This window comes from Leptodactylus fuscus, chromosome 3 (assembly GCF_031893055.1).
Source record: "Leptodactylus fuscus isolate aLepFus1 chromosome 3, aLepFus1.hap2, whole genome shotgun sequence".
In the NCBI taxonomy this organism is placed as follows: Eukaryota; Metazoa; Chordata; class Amphibia; order Anura; family Leptodactylidae; genus Leptodactylus; species Leptodactylus fuscus.
The window spans coordinates 61,902,405-61,919,729 of NC_134267.1; the positions used below are offsets into that span (position 1 = coordinate 61,902,405).

Here is a 17,325-nt window from a genome sequence, read left to right on the forward strand (position 1 = left end):
CACACAGTATTAACCCCTATAGTGTCCCCTACACACAGTATTAACCCCTATAGTGGCCCCTGCACACAGTATTAACCCCTATAGTGTCCCCATATGTCCCACTGTGGACACCTATAAACATTTATTATACTCTGGGGACTGAAAAGACCCCAGAGTATAATAATCGGAGACCCGGGGGATTAAAACTATTAAAAGAACAGAGGTAGTTGCTTACCTGTTCCTGTCGGCCGCCGCTCTTGACCAGCTTTAATGACGTCAGACTTCACATGACCCGGGAAGCTGGCCTGGGTCATGTGACGTCAGAGACGTCAGACACAAATGACGGAGGCCTGGCAGGATAGTGGAGAGGTAAGTAACACTGTTTTTTATGTTACCTTACCTCTCCGGTCTGCCGATCATTATACTCGGGGGCCAGCAAAGACCCCCGAGTATAATGATAGCCAGTGGCGTAACTAGGAATGGCGGGGCCCCGTGGCGAACTTTTGACATGGGGCCCCCCTCCCCAAACCGATGCCGAAGACCTCGACTGACCCCCTCCTCAGCACTCTATTATGTCCCTTAGTAAGCCCTGCACACAGTATTATGTCCATTAGTGGCCCCTGCACACAGTATTATCCCCAATAGTGTCCCCTGCACACACAGTATTAACCCCTATAGTGTCCCCTGCACACACAATATTATCCCAATAGTGTCTCCTGCACACACAGTATTAGCCCCTATAGTGTCCCCTGCACACACAGTATTATCCCCAATAGTGTCCCCTGCACACACAGTATTAACCCCTATAGTGTCCCCTGCACACACAGTATTATCCCCAATAGTGTCCCCTGCACACACAGTATTAACCCCTATAGTGTCCAATGCACACACAGTATTAACCCCTATAGTGTCCCCTGCACACACAGTATTATCCCCAATAGTGTCCCCTGCACACACAGTATTATCCCCAATAGTGTCCCCTGCACACACAGTATTAACCCCTATAGTGTCCCCTGCACACACAGTATTATCCCCAATAGTGTCCCCTGCACACACAGTATTAACCCCTATAGTGTCCCCTGCACACAGTATTAACCCCTATAGTGTCCAATGCACACAGTATTAACCCCTATAGTGTCCAATGCACACACAGTATTATCCCCAATAGTGTCCCCTGCACACACAGTATTAACCCCTATAGTGTCCAATGCACACAGTATTAACCCCTATAGTGTCCAATGCACACACAGTATTATCCCCAATAGTGTCCCCTGCACACACAGTATTAACCCCTATAGTGTCCAATGCACACACAGTATTATCCTCAATAGTGTCCCCTGTACACACAGTATTATCCCCAATAGTGTCCCCTGCACACACAGTATTAACCCCTATAGTGTCCAATGCACACACAGTATTAACCCCTATAGTGTCCAATGCACACAGTATTAACCCCTATAGTGTCCAATGCACACACAGTATTAACCCCTATAGTGTCCAATGCACACACAGTATTAACCCCTATAGTGTCCAATGCACACAGTATTAACCCCTATAGTGTCCAATGCACACACAGTATTAACCCCTATAGTGTCCAATGCACACACAGTATTAACCCCTATAGTGTCCCCTGCACACAGTATTAACCCCTATAGTGTCCCCTACACACAGTATTAACCCCTATAGTGGCCCCTGCACACAGTATTAACCCCTATAGTGTCCCCATATGTCCCACTGTGGACACCTATAAACATTTATTATACTCTGGGGTCTGAAAAGACCCCAGAGTATAATAATCGGAGACCCGGGGGATTAAATCCATTAAAAGAACAGAAGCAGTTGCTTACCTGTTCCTGTCGGCCGCCGCTCTTGACCAGCTTTAATGACGTCAGACGTCACATGACCCGGGAAGCTGGCCTGGGTCATGTGACGTCAGAGACGTCAGACACAAATGACGGAGGCCTGGCAGGATAGTGGAGAGGTAAGTAACACTGTTTTTTATGTTACCTTACCTCTCCGGTCCGCCGATCATTATACTCGGGGGTCAGCAAAGACCCCCGAGTATAATGATAGCCTCTGTGGGCCCCGCGGTGTCACTTGCCAATCCCGGCCCAGCCAGAATCTGCAAGTGAATAGGGTCCGTAACGGACTTAAAAAAAAAAACCGCAGCGGTAGCGGCTGTCACCGGGCCCCCTAATGGCCCGGGCCCTGTGGCAGCTGCTACTGCTGCTACCACGGTAGTTATGCCCCTGGTTGTACTACCTGTTTGTTATCAGAGATATGATCAGTTGAAAACCCAATCAGAATTATAGCCGAACCTCTAAAGATTCTGAAGATGGGCCTCTGCGAGGACATGGGAACTCAGAGAAAGCTCCTTTTAGAAGAGACCCCAAAATATAGTAATTTATCGCAAATTGATTCGGGCCATTTTAGTGTGCTTAAGAAAAATCCTGATAGTCTTCAGTAGTTGATACCTTTTTAATGGTTAACTAATAAATTTACTTGAGAAAGGAGCCTAGAGTTCTGAAATGTTGTAATCTGTCATCATTATTAGTTAGCCATTAAAAAGGTATCAACTACTGAAGACTATCAAGTTTTTTGTTTTTTTTATATTGCTTACCCACTGGCTAACACAGTATGAGAACAAACATTTTCCTTATAAGAAAAATCCCAAATTTTTTGTTAAAAAAAAAAAAAATATTTGGAAGATATAGGATGAATTGGGCTTGTTGCTAGCCAATTCGCTCAACTCTAATTGGGAGTAGTTGCAGCATAAATACCCCAAGTCTGACTGTATTTCAAATGATATCTCTGGAAATAATATAGATGGACCTGCATACTTGTCATATGGAAGATGATAATCTCCTCTTTCCTACAACAGAAGCGCGTTTCTATGTGTTATAATGCCCAAGATCTAACTGTTTGGAGTGTCCTCTCCACCCTTATTTTACCTGCATTTTCCGACACAAAAGCCAATCCACCCTATACAAACACACCCTATATCAAACAGAAAAAAAACTTTTAACCCTAATAGTATAACTGTGATTATACTATGTATCCTGCTTGTTATCTTATATCTTAGATGTCGCTTCCATTTGCAAATTTACCTTTGATTTTTGTTGTCTTCTGCAGCTCTAGCAAATCTCTCAAGGTTGTTGCTAAAAGGAAAATAAAGCATTCACAAGTCATATTAGGTGTATGTGTATGAATCTTGCTCTGATCATAGGCAAGTAAAATAGATTTTTTAAAGATTAGAATAATTTGTTATTCTTTTCATATTTGTCAAAACAAATTATAAAAAGAATCAAAAAGTGACATATGTTACATATGAGCCAGAGCCGATATCTTAAATTGTCTGTGCGTATTTCTTAGAATAGAATTAACATGAATGGTCAATGATATTTTGCATAGAAAAATGCATTTTTCCTCCACACACAATTCTGTATGAGTAACAATTACGCTAGCTATGGGAATATATTATATGGTATATTTAGCGGAGAAGCATTATGCAATACAGCTGTTACCATTATAGCGCAAACACACGTTGCAATGGCCCAGAGCTGATTACAAGTCCTTCTAAGTGTTCGCATATGATCTTAATTTAAGCAACAACATGGATGACAAATCCTACATTGTTACTATAATCAAAGCAGTAAAGTCAAAATGAGAACCATTAGATATGTTCCCTTGTTTTGACAACTTGAGTTTGTTTGTGGTCAAATGCACACATCATTTACAAATGCAATGCATAACACTTAGACTTTCCCATAAAGAACTACCTTTCTACTACCCTTTATACTATTTTAATGGCTTGGAAATACCATTACACAGTTTACACGTATTTGGTGTTCCTACCTTTAATTAAATACAGATTAAGGTAATTATATTTACCGTCAGACACCATTTTAAAGTTTACTTAAAATATTATTTTAGTTGTAATCTAGGTATATAATCCATATATTGCATAGTCTTAGTCTTAAAAGAGACTTTGCAAGTAGTGTATATTACTTATAGGAAACTGTCACATTGAAAATGCCATCCAATCTGCGGGATGTTACACACTGGGAGTATGCAAGTATATTGGTATAGTTATGTGGCAAAAGATTTAGTATACACAAAAAGGGTGCCCTGAAGAAAATAATTAAAATATAACTTTTATACATATTTAAGAAAAGTTATGTTTTAACTCTTTGTTTATCTCCTAGTCTTTGGTAGTCCTTTATCCAATTAAGAGTAAAAGATTCAGTATAACTTTGTTTCAAATCCTGCTATGTTAAATCTTAAAAGCCCATGTTGTGTCCTATCTTAGGCCCCATTCACACAGGGCACTGGATAGCGTATTTTGGTCCTGATTTTGACGCGGGAAGCCGCTTCAGAATAGGACCAAAACGCGCCTGACACAACTGTCGTGGCTTCCAACAGTTGTGGCTTCCTGCTCCGGAGAAGCCCCAAATGAATGGGCCAAGTCTGGAGGGTGCTGCCGCGAGGCGGACGGCGCGGCTGAATCAGCCGCAGAATCCGCCTGTAAAAAGGGCAGCTCGCTAGTGGTCTACATAGACCTCTATTGTGTGGGGTCGGATTATGACGTGGATTCAGCACCAAAATCTGCCCCCTCTTGCCCCGTGTGAACAAGTCCTTACCTGTGCCGTCAATTGGAAATATGTCTTCAAGTTAAGAACCAAAGAAGACTTTCAAGGCTTTAGGTATAATGTCATGATAATGCATTGAAGTGATTACATGAGACATTGCATGCACCAGGGCCGCCGATAGGCCAGTATTACTGGTACTGGCGTCAGGGGCCCGGCCAAATTGAAAACTGGTGGGGGCCCGGTTTTGGCCCCCCACCGTGTGCCGGCCTCCTGGCGCCTGCACCAGTCATTCAGGGCCGGCGTCAGCGCAGGGCATAGTCGGGCAAGTGCCGGGGCCCACAGAGCCTCTTGGGGCCCCCGGCACTTGCCCGCCCCAGCACTTGCCGGTCCCGATTTCAGCTGATCGGCGTCCGTCGGACGCCGATGAGCTGAATACTTACGCGATTAAAGCAGGAGCTGTGACAGCTCAGCTCCTTCTTTAAACGCTGCTGTCCGGCTTCGGCGTCTGTAGGCGCGATGTGATGACATCATCACATTGCGCCTAAATTATTTCAGTGGCGTGAGAGCGGAGCGGCGGGTGACACGAAGCGATGGAAGAGGTAAGTGAAGGGGCCCATGAAACAGGAGGCAAATGAAGGGGAGGGGGGGAACGGCATGGCACTGTGGAAAATGAAGGGGGTGGGGAGAGCATGGCATGACACTGGGATGAAGGGGGGGGGAATGACATGACATGACACTGGGGCAGATGTAGGGGGGACAATGGCATGACACTGGGATGAAGGAGGGGGGAGAACAGCATGACACTGGGGCAGATGAAGGGGGGGGAGAATGGCATGACACTGGGGCAGATGAGGGGGGAACGGCATGACAATGGGGCAGAGACGGGGGGACATGAAACTGGGGGCAGAGGAAGGGTGTATATGAAACTGGGGGAGAGATGGGGGGGTATATAATTTACAGGTGACTGTAGGAGGATTATACTGTGTGGGAGCACATGAAAAATGAATGGGCGGGGTCAACAGAAAAGTGGGCGGGGCTAAATTTGTCACGTGGGGGGGCCCAGACACGTAGGCTGTATGGGGCCCCAAAATTCCTGATGGCGGCCCTGGCATGCACTATTTATAAAATATTGATAGCCTATCCTTCGCATCAGAGGCATACCGAGCAGCTTCCAAGGCAAATACAGACCCTATCTCCCATCGCGAAAATGCTGAAGTCTGTGGCTCAACACTACAACATCTGAAGCCACTCCTCTCCAAAAGTCCAGATGCAAGACAGTAGTAATGCCTGTAGGAAATCTACTGTACCTGGCCTTCAGGAGAAGAGCATTGGCAGAGATAAAAGACAATAGATATATAACTGAACTGCTGTCATGATGATAAAGGTCATCTTTCATCGTTCAAGATAGCAGTGGTCAGAAGGGGTAAGCAAGGGGGGGGGGGTGTACCATGAAACTGTCCCCTTGTGATCGGTTGGAGTCTGACATCCAGGAATCATCCAAGAGGAAATCTAATCTGCAACCTTTGTTCCCAGGAAGCATTGCTTGGTCTATAACTCTATACCAGCAGGAAAGGTCTATGCAAGGAGAACCAATAATGAACCCAAATGCTGCTTTATCTTACTTACCCGTTATTGATCACTGACTGTACATCTCTGGCGTGCCGCACATTTACGTCATTTATGGCTATAATGCTAGAAAAGGGAAGAAAATGACAGCCAAATGATCTTTTGTGCATAAGTTCTCATTTTTTTGCAGGTAAAAATTCATTAAACAATACTTTAAACATTGAAATAAATAACGGTATAACCGGAGTATAATATTCCCATAATTTTATAATCTCGATTAAAGATTACTTTTGGTCTCTCATGACAGTCCTTGCCTATTTGTTACTTTAAGGCACTACATTAGTGTGTATGGGCTACACAAGAGTAATTATTTGCTTATAACTTTTCTTCATGAACCAAAGTCATAAAGATTGACTTCTGCTCTGGTAGACTCAATGCAACAATGTACCAGTCATCTATTAATATGAGCAGACACCATGTAATACCACACTTCTCCTTTAGTGGCTGCTGCAGGTAAAACAAGTGTAGATGTGCAGGTTGATAATTGCGCCAATTTTTTACAATAGTAACAAATGTAAAGTTACCCCTACTTAAACAAAACCCCTCAGCTCCCTTGACACGTCTGATTTGTAAATACTTGGATTCCACATAAAATAATTCTGGAACATGTTTTGTTAGAACTCTGGAAATTATTCTGGAAATGCCTTTATCATGTCAACAATGTGGCAGCGGAGGTGAAAAGCACAGAATCGGAATAAAAATGTATGGGTGGTGTGCCTGGCTAAAAACGTAATTGGCTTGATGAAAAATAGCCTGTAAAAAATTACCTGCATAAAATAAAACTGTGTGGACAATTAGCACAATTATAGATTACTGTGTGGACAGTTTCCAATATTGTCTGTTTAACCCTTTCCCGAGATCCGCCATAAGGGTAAGGTAGATGTTGGGTACTCAAACATAAACTTAAACATAGCCTCGGGCTGTATTATAACACATTAAATTTCCCCCCTCTCCTTGATGCCTCGTTCAAAGATGTATGCTATGTATAAACATCATGTTTTAATATAGTATATAAATATTATATTGTATAGTATAGCACTGTGTAGTGGTAGCCCTTCGACCAAAAAAATTAACGCTTACCTAATATTTACAACAAAAACAGTGAAGTTCCAGTTCCGGAATGTGACATTCAGCTGAAAAAAAAAAGCAAAATTTAGTCACTACATTAAATGGTCACTGTCTTTTCAAGAAATTTGGTCTCATTTGATAGCCCACTGGATCACTGTCAAAATGTCAATATATTCTATTTATCAAAAGTATTGCTTTCTATTTGATAAAGTGCTTTCATCTCCTCTAGGTGTCTCCCATCTATGAAAATGGCTGTTCACAGCTTGATATTAAGTTCTAGTAACAGAGAAGCAAGATGGAAATCTGAAAATGGAAGCATATGCCTCTTCACTTTGCACCAGAGCCTGACTCCATCCCACACTAGGCACTCAGTTCCTATTTCTTCTCCTATTCCTCACTGTGTATACCCCACACAGTAAAATGCCCCAGTTAGTAAATAAAGTAACACTGATCTTTCCCCATTACCCTAAAACTCAATGGTAGAGCAGGAAGCCGAAGTTCCCCGATTCACTACTATCTCAGCTATAATGATGTCCTAAGAGAACTACAGTAAACCAACCCACATTCATCATGATGCAAAAATACTACCTAAGGCAAATCTGATATACTGTTTTATGCATAGCCTGGAAGGGTTATGTATGACAAGTTGTCTTTTTAACCTCTGCATCACTAAGCCTATTTAGTATTAAGGACCACTGGATTTGGTGCAGATAGGTTTTTTTTTTTTTTTTTGGTTTTTTTTTTAGTCTATGCACTGGTATGATTATGGTAATACTAAATATATAGTCATTTTTATTACTTGTGCTCTTTAACTCCAGATTTTAAGTGTTCAAGCAATCATTTTTCCATCAATGCCGCCATATCTGGCCAGTTATGGGCATAACTAACGTTGACTGTTCAAGTACTGCCAGGGGTATATTTTTGAGAAATAGTATTTACAAGTATTTAAAAGTAGTAGATAAATTATCTGTTATAAGTTTTATTCTAGCTATCCTATACAGTCCTATGAAAAAGTTTGGGCACCCCTATTAATCTTAATCATTTTTTGTTCTAAATATTTTGGTGTTTGCAACAGCCATTTCAGTTTGATATATCTAATAACTGATGGACACAGTAATATTTCAGGATTGAAATGAGGTTTATTGTGCTAACAGAAAATGTGCAATATGCATTAAACCAAAATTTGACCGGTGCAAAAGTATGGGCACCCTTATCATTTTATTGATTTGAATTCTCCTAACTACTTTTTACTGACTTACTGAAGCACAAAATTGGTTTTGTAACCTCAGTGAGCTTTGAACTTCATAGCCAGATGTATCCAATCATAAGAAAAGGTATTTAAGGTGGCCAATTGCAAGTTGATCTCCTATTTGAATCTCCTCTGAAGAGTGGCATCATGGGCTACTCAAAACAACTCTCAAATGATCTGAAAACAAAGATTGTTCAACATAGTTGTTCAGGGGAAGGATACAAAAAGTTGTCTCAGAGATTTAACCTGTCAGTTTCCACTGTGAGGAACATAGTAAGGAAATGGAAGACCACAGGGACAGTTCTTGTTAAGCCCAGAAGTGGCAGGCCAAGAAAAATATCAGAAAGGCAGAGAAGAAGAATGGTGAGAACAGTCAAGGACAATCCACAGACCACCTCCAAAGAGCTGCAGCATCATCTTGCTGCAGATGGTGTCACTGTGCATCGGTCAACTATACAGCGCACTTTGCACAAATAGAAGCTGTATGGGAGAGTGATGAGAAAGAAGCCGTTTCTGCACGTACGCCACAAATAGAGTTGCCTGAGGTATGAAAAAGTACATTTGGACAAGGCAGCTTCATTTTGGAAACAAAAATTGAGTTGTTTGGTTATAAATAAAAGGCGTTATGCATGGCGTCCAAAAAGAAACAGCATTCCAAGAAAAACACATGCTACCCACTGTAAAATTTGGTGGAGGTTCCATCATGCTTTGGGGCTGTGTGGCCAATGCCGGCATCGGGAATCTTGTTAAAGTTGAGAGTCGCATGGATTCCACTCAGTATCAGCAGATTCTTGAGAATAATGTTCAAGAATCAGTGACGAAGTTGAAGTTACGCCGGGGATGGATATTTCAGCAAGACAATGATCCAAAACACTGCTCCAAATCCTCAGGCATTCATGCAGAGGAACAATTACAATGTTCTGGAATGGCCATCCCAGTCCCCAGACCTGAATATCATTGAACATCTGTGGGATGATTTGAAGCGGACTGTCCATGCTCGGCGACCATCTAACTTAACTGAACTTGAATTGTTTGTCCAAAATACCTTCATCCAGGATCCAGGAACTGATTAAAAGCTACAGGAAGCGACTAGAGGCTGTTATCTTTGCAAAAGGAGGATCTACTAAATATTAATGTCACTTTTCTGTTGAGGTGCCCATACTTTTGCACCGGTCAAATTTTGGTTTAATGCATATTGCGCATTTTCTGTTAGTACAATAAACCTCATTTCAATCCTGAAATATTACTGTGTCCATCAGTTATTAGATATATCAAACTGAAATGGCTGTTATAAACACCAAAATATTTAGAACTAAAAATGATTAAGATTAATAGGGGTGCCCAAACTTTTTCATAGGACTGTTTGTGTCTAGGTATCCTATATGTGTCTAGATATCCTATATGTGTCTAGCTATCCTATATGTGTCTAGGTATCCTATATGTGTCTAGCTATCCTATATGTGTCCAGGTATCCTATATATGTCTAGCTATCCTATATGTGTCTAGCTATCCTATATGTGTCTAGGTATCCTATATGTGTCTAGGTATCCTATATGTCTCTAGGTATCCTATATGTGTCTAGCTATCCTATATGTGTCTAGCTATCCTATATGTGTCTAGGTATCCTATATGTGTCTAGGTATCCTATATGTCTCTAGGTATCCTATATGTGTCTAGCTATCCTATATGTGTCTAGCTATCCTATATGTGTCTAGGTATCCTATATGTCTGTAGGTATCCTATATGTGTTAGCTATCCTATATGTCTCTAGGTATCTTATATGTCTCTAGGTATCCTATATGTGTCTAGGTATAATATATGTGTCTAGGTATCCTATATGTGTCTAGCTATCCTATATGTATCTAGCTATCCTATATGTCTGTAGGTATCCTATATGTGTTAGCTATCCTATATGTCTCTAGGTATCCTATATGTGTCTAGGTATAATATATGTGTCTAGGTATCCTATATGTGTCTAGCTATCCTATATGTGTCTAGGTATGATTAGATTTGGTGCATTTCAAGGGTTTTGCTTGCATGTGGAAATATTGTGTTAAAATGATTTCATGGTAAATCGAAGCCCTTAATAAAGCTGTAAAGCAGTTAAGAGGGAACTCAACTACATTTTAGCAAAGAATCTCCCCCGCCCTTTAAAAATGAAATATTAATTGTAAACTTTATAGTAAGTTTTTTCGTAATTTTTGTAATATTTGCAAAAATGTGAAACTAACATGTCATTTTAAGTAAAAAAAAACCTTTGAAATCATGAAAATTCTAAATATCCGAACCATAAGGAACTACATTAAGAAGTGATGTTAATATAATGTACTGCATACACATCTGTAAATGACATGTAAACTTACCCAGCTTGATACTAAGCTTTGGACTTTTGATTCATCATATCTAGCATCACTGACCACAGTTATTGAAATCCTGTAAAATGTCCCACCTGTATAAAAACATGAAAAACAAGTCAATACTTTGCATATACTGAATAGACATGGAGCTGTTATGACATTAGTAAATCTCTGATCATTGTACCATTAAGATTGGTGAAGCTACTGCTATTTGCTTTTGACACAATGTTAGTAATTGGAAATATAAACTATATGAAAAGCTTCTATAGGTATAAAAAGGGTTAATTGAGCACTATGAGAACACATTGCTGTTATAGGATAGCTTATGGCTGTACCTTTGCAAGAACTAGTTCTTACTGTCTATAGAAAAATTAACATACATCAAAGAGGATAGTATTTCAAGGCCTTACATTGGGTTATATTTAACTGATAAGTGTATTCGAGATATATGGCCACCAGGACAGTCTGTTCTACAGAATAAGGGAATAGTCTTGTCCCTGACAGTACATGGCTTAGCTGGTCCCATGGTCTACTGGGAATTCTCATTCTGACACTAAAAGAGCATTTGGAAGTGAATAAAATATATGTGTGTAAGACCACAAAAATCTTAGGAAATAGGGTAAATAGGGTAATAAAATTCCATAATATCAAATATTTTTTCTGGTTTCATTATAGTGTCTGAGTATATCACAAGAGTATGCATACTACAAAGCCACATCATGTGATCACAATGGAGACCCTTGGAGAAAGGGAAGCTGAGCCTTCCATCCCTTTGATAATCCCTTGCCCTGGGGAACTGCCCTTATAGCAAACAAGGATAATTCACCCAAGGGTCATGGGAAATATGTAGAGAGGACAAGACACTCGCTCATTCAGTAGATTGAGACCCAGAATCCAGCACTTTAATAGGGTGAGAGCTGAACTCTTATTGGTTTCTACAAGACGTATATTCAGTATTGCCACATGGACACAATATTTGTAAACTATGTTGTCTTACTATTGGAAAAATGGCAATAATATCTCTGTAATGTATTTTTTTGTGTTATCTATTTCTGCAGCCGTCAAAGTCTAGCCATTTAGGAATTTAAGCAGATCACCAACATTGAATATGTAGATACAATATGACGAAGAACCAAGTCTATGTTGTTCCTGGTTCCTAAAGACTATTGTATCTACTTTGGAACTTTAATCATTTCCCCTTAACTGCTGGTATACTTATAGAAGACTTAGAAAGAGTACCACAAAAGAGCAAGTAAACTGCTCTGACTCGTAATCCACGTCAACCTCTCAAGTGTTTTTACAAGCATATTTTGTTTGGAAGGAAGCCAAATAAAACAATGTTTGAGACGCCTCAACTGCATCTTTTCTATTTATTTCATTTCTTAGTGATTTTCTTTTAACTTCAAGACCTAGAAATGATATTTCCTTTACTTCTGTTACATCACCATGAGATTCCGATGAATAAAATCTGTGACACTACGTTTATTACACTAGATGGCATCAATTCAATGGCATCATCAAGTATTAGTATAAAATAAATAACACAAGATTGTATACTTTCAGGAGACTGCAAAGAATGACCCAACATGTGGCAATCTAATAAACTATTACTATTAATTTATGTCATGTTATATCTTTTAGTACAATGGTTGACTAGAGACAGAGAACAAATAAAAAACATATTTTCTTTTCTTTTAATTCCTAGATCAAAAGCCTGGGTAAAAATATGACTTAGAAAAGTATTGTTGTGTTACTTGTACAATTGTTGCATATTAGCTACTGCCTTAGCTGAGCTTATAGAGGACATGCACCACCACCATCAAGTCCAGCTCTATAAATCAATTAATTGGGACAACATGGTGGCTCAGTAGTTAGCACTGCAGTCTTGCAGCGCTGGAGTTCTGGGTTCGGATCCCGCCAGAAACAACATCTGCAAGGATTTTGTATGTTCTCCCCGTGTTTGCGTGGATTTCCTCCCATTCTACAAACACGTACTGATAGAAAAATAAATGTACATTGTGATCCCTATATGGGGCTGACAATCTACATAAAAAAGAAAGAAAAAAAATATAAATCTGGCACAGTTGGAATTTTTTTTTTTACAGCCCACACCATTCCTGAGCAATCAGTGTCATAAGCTTTAGTGCTTAATTTGCTATTTAGACTGTAGTGTCAAAAAGGAAGAGTCAGGCAGAAGCAGACAAGGGGTGTGCTACTTAGTTCTGACACTGACTGTGAATCATGCCCCCCACCTGACATTACAGAGTTGAATTAGCTCATCAGACACCAGAGATAACCGAGCTTTTGTGCTCAGTAATGGCAGGGGGGGGGGGGCTAGAGAAAAAAATTCAACTGCTATGGAATTAGTGGAGTGGCAGCTATTAACATATACTAAGAACTGGAATTGGCAGAGAGTTTAACATTATCAAAGGTTGCCTTCTAGGTTGCACTCCAATATATGTGAAGAGAAGCCCTAGTAGCCTTGCCAATGTTGCACACATTTTGTATTTAATTCTACTGAAATGTCACTCAATAAGAAACAAGAAAAACAACTTGAATCATGTGACATGGTTGCCAGTTGGTATCTACTTATTCTACCTAAACTTACAGAGATAGTATAAGACTGGAATACAATTTCTGCTTTTTTTCAGAACAGTCATATCCATGGGCTGTGAGAGTTATTATTGCTAAGTACAATGTATGTGAATGGGCCTGAACAATACCAGCGAGTGCTGTGTTTGACAATTTATTCTTCTACAATCTATTTCCAGATAGTTTCCTTTCCTTGTTTGATTCTACAGGTCTGCAATTGGTAAGTGTGCTAGTTACAGTCATGTGTAGGGTTGAGCCAATCTTCAGATTTCAAGATCGATTTTAAAATCCAATTTCCGATCATTCTCCAGTCGATCTTGATCCCGATCTCGATCGTGAAATTTGCTCGACCACTGATCGGAATCCGATCTTTTCCGATCCCGATCCTCAACCCTAGTCAATGGTTCTCTATGGGAAAAGTCACTTTTAGGGTTGAACCGATCTTGAAATAACCTCCGATCTTGATCCCGCTGGAAAAGATCGGGTCGGAATTCTGATCACGATCGTGAAATTTACTCGATCGCCGATCGGAGTCTGATCTTTTCCGATCCGGATCGCTCAACCCTAGTCATGAGAAAAACAAAACACACCGTCTTTGAGTTCTATGGCTTTACAAATCAGGTACAATTGTAGATTGTCAGATGAACAACGCATTACAGATCTTGTCATTTCATTATTTACCAAAAACTAAAAAAAAACTGCACAACTGCAGAAACATTTGGTGTTATTAATAAAAAAAATTAATATAGTTTAGTGCAAATTTTGGCTCCTTTCGTGAAATCTTCAATTTTTTCCCTTTTCCCCTTGCTTCTCCATTGAAAGCAGTCTCCTGCTTCTTATTTTGCCATTGTGTATGGAATACAGGGCTGTTTGAAGTGAAGAAACAATAAGGGTGAGGGAGAGTCACTTCGAATGGCTATATCCCAGGCATTATAAATGTAGAAGTTCTCGTACTAGTTCTACCTGCATACTTTCCAGAGATATCACTGGTTAAAAACACAGTCCAAATTGCATTATTTGTATCCAGTTGCTGCTATACATATCTCAATCCTGACTGTACTTTCAACCACTGATATCTCTAGAAATCATACAGGTATAACTGCATCATTAGAGTAAGAATCCCCTCCTTCATAGGACACCAAAAGCAAGTTTCTACATTGTATAATGCCTGAGGAATAGCCGTTTGAAGTGACCCTCCTCCACCCTTATATTCACCAGTCCATACACCATACACAATCAGAAGCAGTGGACAGCTCTCAATAGAGAGTCAAAGGAAAGATTGAAAATTACATGAATGAACATAGAGGAGCCAAAATCTGTTAAACTATATTACAAAATATATTAATGAGAGAAATTCTACCAAAAAAATCAAAAGTTGTTCAAAAAGTTTAGTTACACTGTTAGTACAACCTTACTGCTTCCATGGGGAATAAGAGAGTAAATAGTGCGACCATCTCTATTAAACTGGAAATTTTGGCAGTTTGCTGGTCTAGAGGATTCAGGAATATGTTAACACAATGCCAGGGAGCAAAGACATCAGCAATGATGAGAATCTTATTGCTTTCCATCAATATGGGAAGTGTTAGTGTAAAATCATCTCCAAGCAATATACAGTCCATAATTCTACAATGTGAAAAATGACTTGCAAGTGGAAAATATTCAAAACAGTTGACAATCTTCCCAGGAGTGGGCATTCCAGCAAATACGTCTCAAGATTCAACTGTGTAATGCTCAGTGGTATTGCAAAAAATGTTCAAGTTCATGACAGTAAAATTAGAGAACACCGAACAAGTATGGCTAGTTTGGAAGGGTTGTCAAGAGAAAGCTTTTTCTTTTTAAGAACATGGCAGCACATCTTGCATTTACAAAATTAAACAAGACCACTTCATACCAAGACTTAAGCACAATGTTAGAAGCATGCTGATATATCCTTGTTTTGTAGCCGCAGGAACTTGGCACCTTGCAGTTATTGAATCAACCATAAACTCCACTGTAAACCACAGGATTCTAATGTCAACTGTGAGGCCATGTATCCAACAATTAAAATTTGACTGAAGCGGGGACATCCAACAGGAAATTCACACCAGGAAACAGAATGGCTCAAAAAAGACGGGCATCAAAGTGTTGCGATATTCCAGTCAATGTTCAGACCTCAACTCAACTCAATGACTGTTGTGGGACCTTAAGAGAGGTATAAACAAACGACCACAACCCTGAATGATCTGAACCAAGAGTGTAAAGAAGAGTTGGACGAAGTTCTTCCAGAACAATGTGAGACACTGCTAAAGCCATTCCGAAAATAATTACTTCAAGTTATTGTCGCAACGGGTGTTTTTACAAGCTATTGGTTCATGGGGTGGGCTGAGTTTTCACATGTGACTTTTCCATTTTGACTTTATATATATATATTTTTTTTTAATAACTGATGAAACAGTAGAATCTGTTGTTGTTCATCTGAGGTTGAGTTTGCCTAATTTTAAGAGCTAATTTAAAGATATTTTTGTTAATTTTGGCCTGATACATAGAGCCATAGAATTCAAAAAGTGTTTGCTTTGGTTTACTCATTACTTTTATAGCTTCACAACATCTTGATAGACACTTCTTAAAACATGAGAGTTTCCACACATCTTTTTTATTGAAGCGATGTCTTTTTTTCACTACGTGGAAGGAGTTTTTTTGTTTTTTTTACGTGCAGAAAGGTTCTTATTTTGACTGTAATTATGATGAATTAAGTTCTTAAGTCAGTGTATTACTGCTAAGATGTAAATGACATTTAGTCACGCATAGTCATATGTAAAGCGGAGAGATCTACGAAATTGACTCAAGTAGTGTATGTGAATGCATCAATATTTCTTCTACTATGTACTAAGCTTTGGGCTGTATGAACACACCTCACCACTGTTTAATAACATAAGTACATCAAAGGTCCTTGTAAATACAAATAAAACATCTTTCTTACGCTGTTTGCTGCATTTTTTCCTAAACAGCGGAAATGTATACAAAAAGTTATAAATCAAGCTATGAAGGTGTGTTTATTTGCATTGAATTCCTGCTATAGGCCAAAGGGATTACGTGCAGAATCGGTTTTAAGCATTCAGAAAAAAATTCATCTAAAGTTATCTGTTGTTGAAGTGTCACAAAATACACTAGATCTTAGAATACAACATGTGATATTTACTAGAAATATTAATCTAAGAAACCTTAATTTATATATATATATATATATATATATATATATATATATATATATATGTTAAAACTTTGAAAAAAAAAAGTAAACCTAATACAAAAAAAAAAAATCATGAAGGGATGAAGGTGAGACAGCATCTTATTTTTCACTATCTTTATTTTTAGAATTTGAACACTTTTTTTTTTTTAGTTAATTGGAACTCTGATTTGATTAATTAATCATGTGAGTTTTGTAATTAATTTTCAATCCATGTATGTGACTATTTCTATTTTCTAACTAGTGGTGTTATATATAGGTGCAGCCAAGTTTAATATGACTTTTAATGCGTTTCCTAAACTTTTGCTGACTCTAATGCGCAGTTCCCAATAGTTTTAATGACTTTTATTGTAAGTTCATGCAGCAAATATCAGATTCAATCGAACATAGGCATATCTGTACATGCAATAAATGTGATACAAAAATACAAAGGCAATTTGACTCTAGCATGGAGTACATATTCCCATGAGTCGTTTTAATAATGGGTAAAGGAGAATAGCGTTTGATGATTTATTGGTTTTGTAAATGCTAGGCCCTACTAGAGACTATTAAAACTTTTTTTCCTGTACCCATAAGACTTTTGATATGTTATATATGCATGCCTTAGGAGAGCATCAGCGGAGTCTTATCCCTTTCAGG

The 17,325-nt window shown here is 39.1% G+C and overlaps 1 protein-coding gene across 3 annotated transcripts in view; it reads right to left on the reverse strand.

The window, feature by feature from the left end:
* Nucleotides 1-17,325, reverse strand: part of ADGRG6 (adhesion G protein-coupled receptor G6) — a 144,096-nt gene that overhangs the window by 32,262 nt on the left and 94,509 nt on the right. For all 3 annotated transcript variants that reach the window (XM_075267687.1, XM_075267686.1, XM_075267685.1), the window contains 4 exons: nucleotides 10,875-10,960; nucleotides 7,275-7,327; nucleotides 6,195-6,260; nucleotides 3,087-3,137 (listed from right to left, as the gene is read on the reverse strand). In XM_075267687.1, coding sequence (XP_075123788.1) covers nucleotides 3,087-3,137; nucleotides 6,195-6,260; nucleotides 7,275-7,327; nucleotides 10,875-10,960 — 256 coding nt within the window. The remainder of the gene's footprint in view (nucleotides 1-3,086; nucleotides 3,138-6,194; nucleotides 6,261-7,274; nucleotides 7,328-10,874; nucleotides 10,961-17,325) is intronic.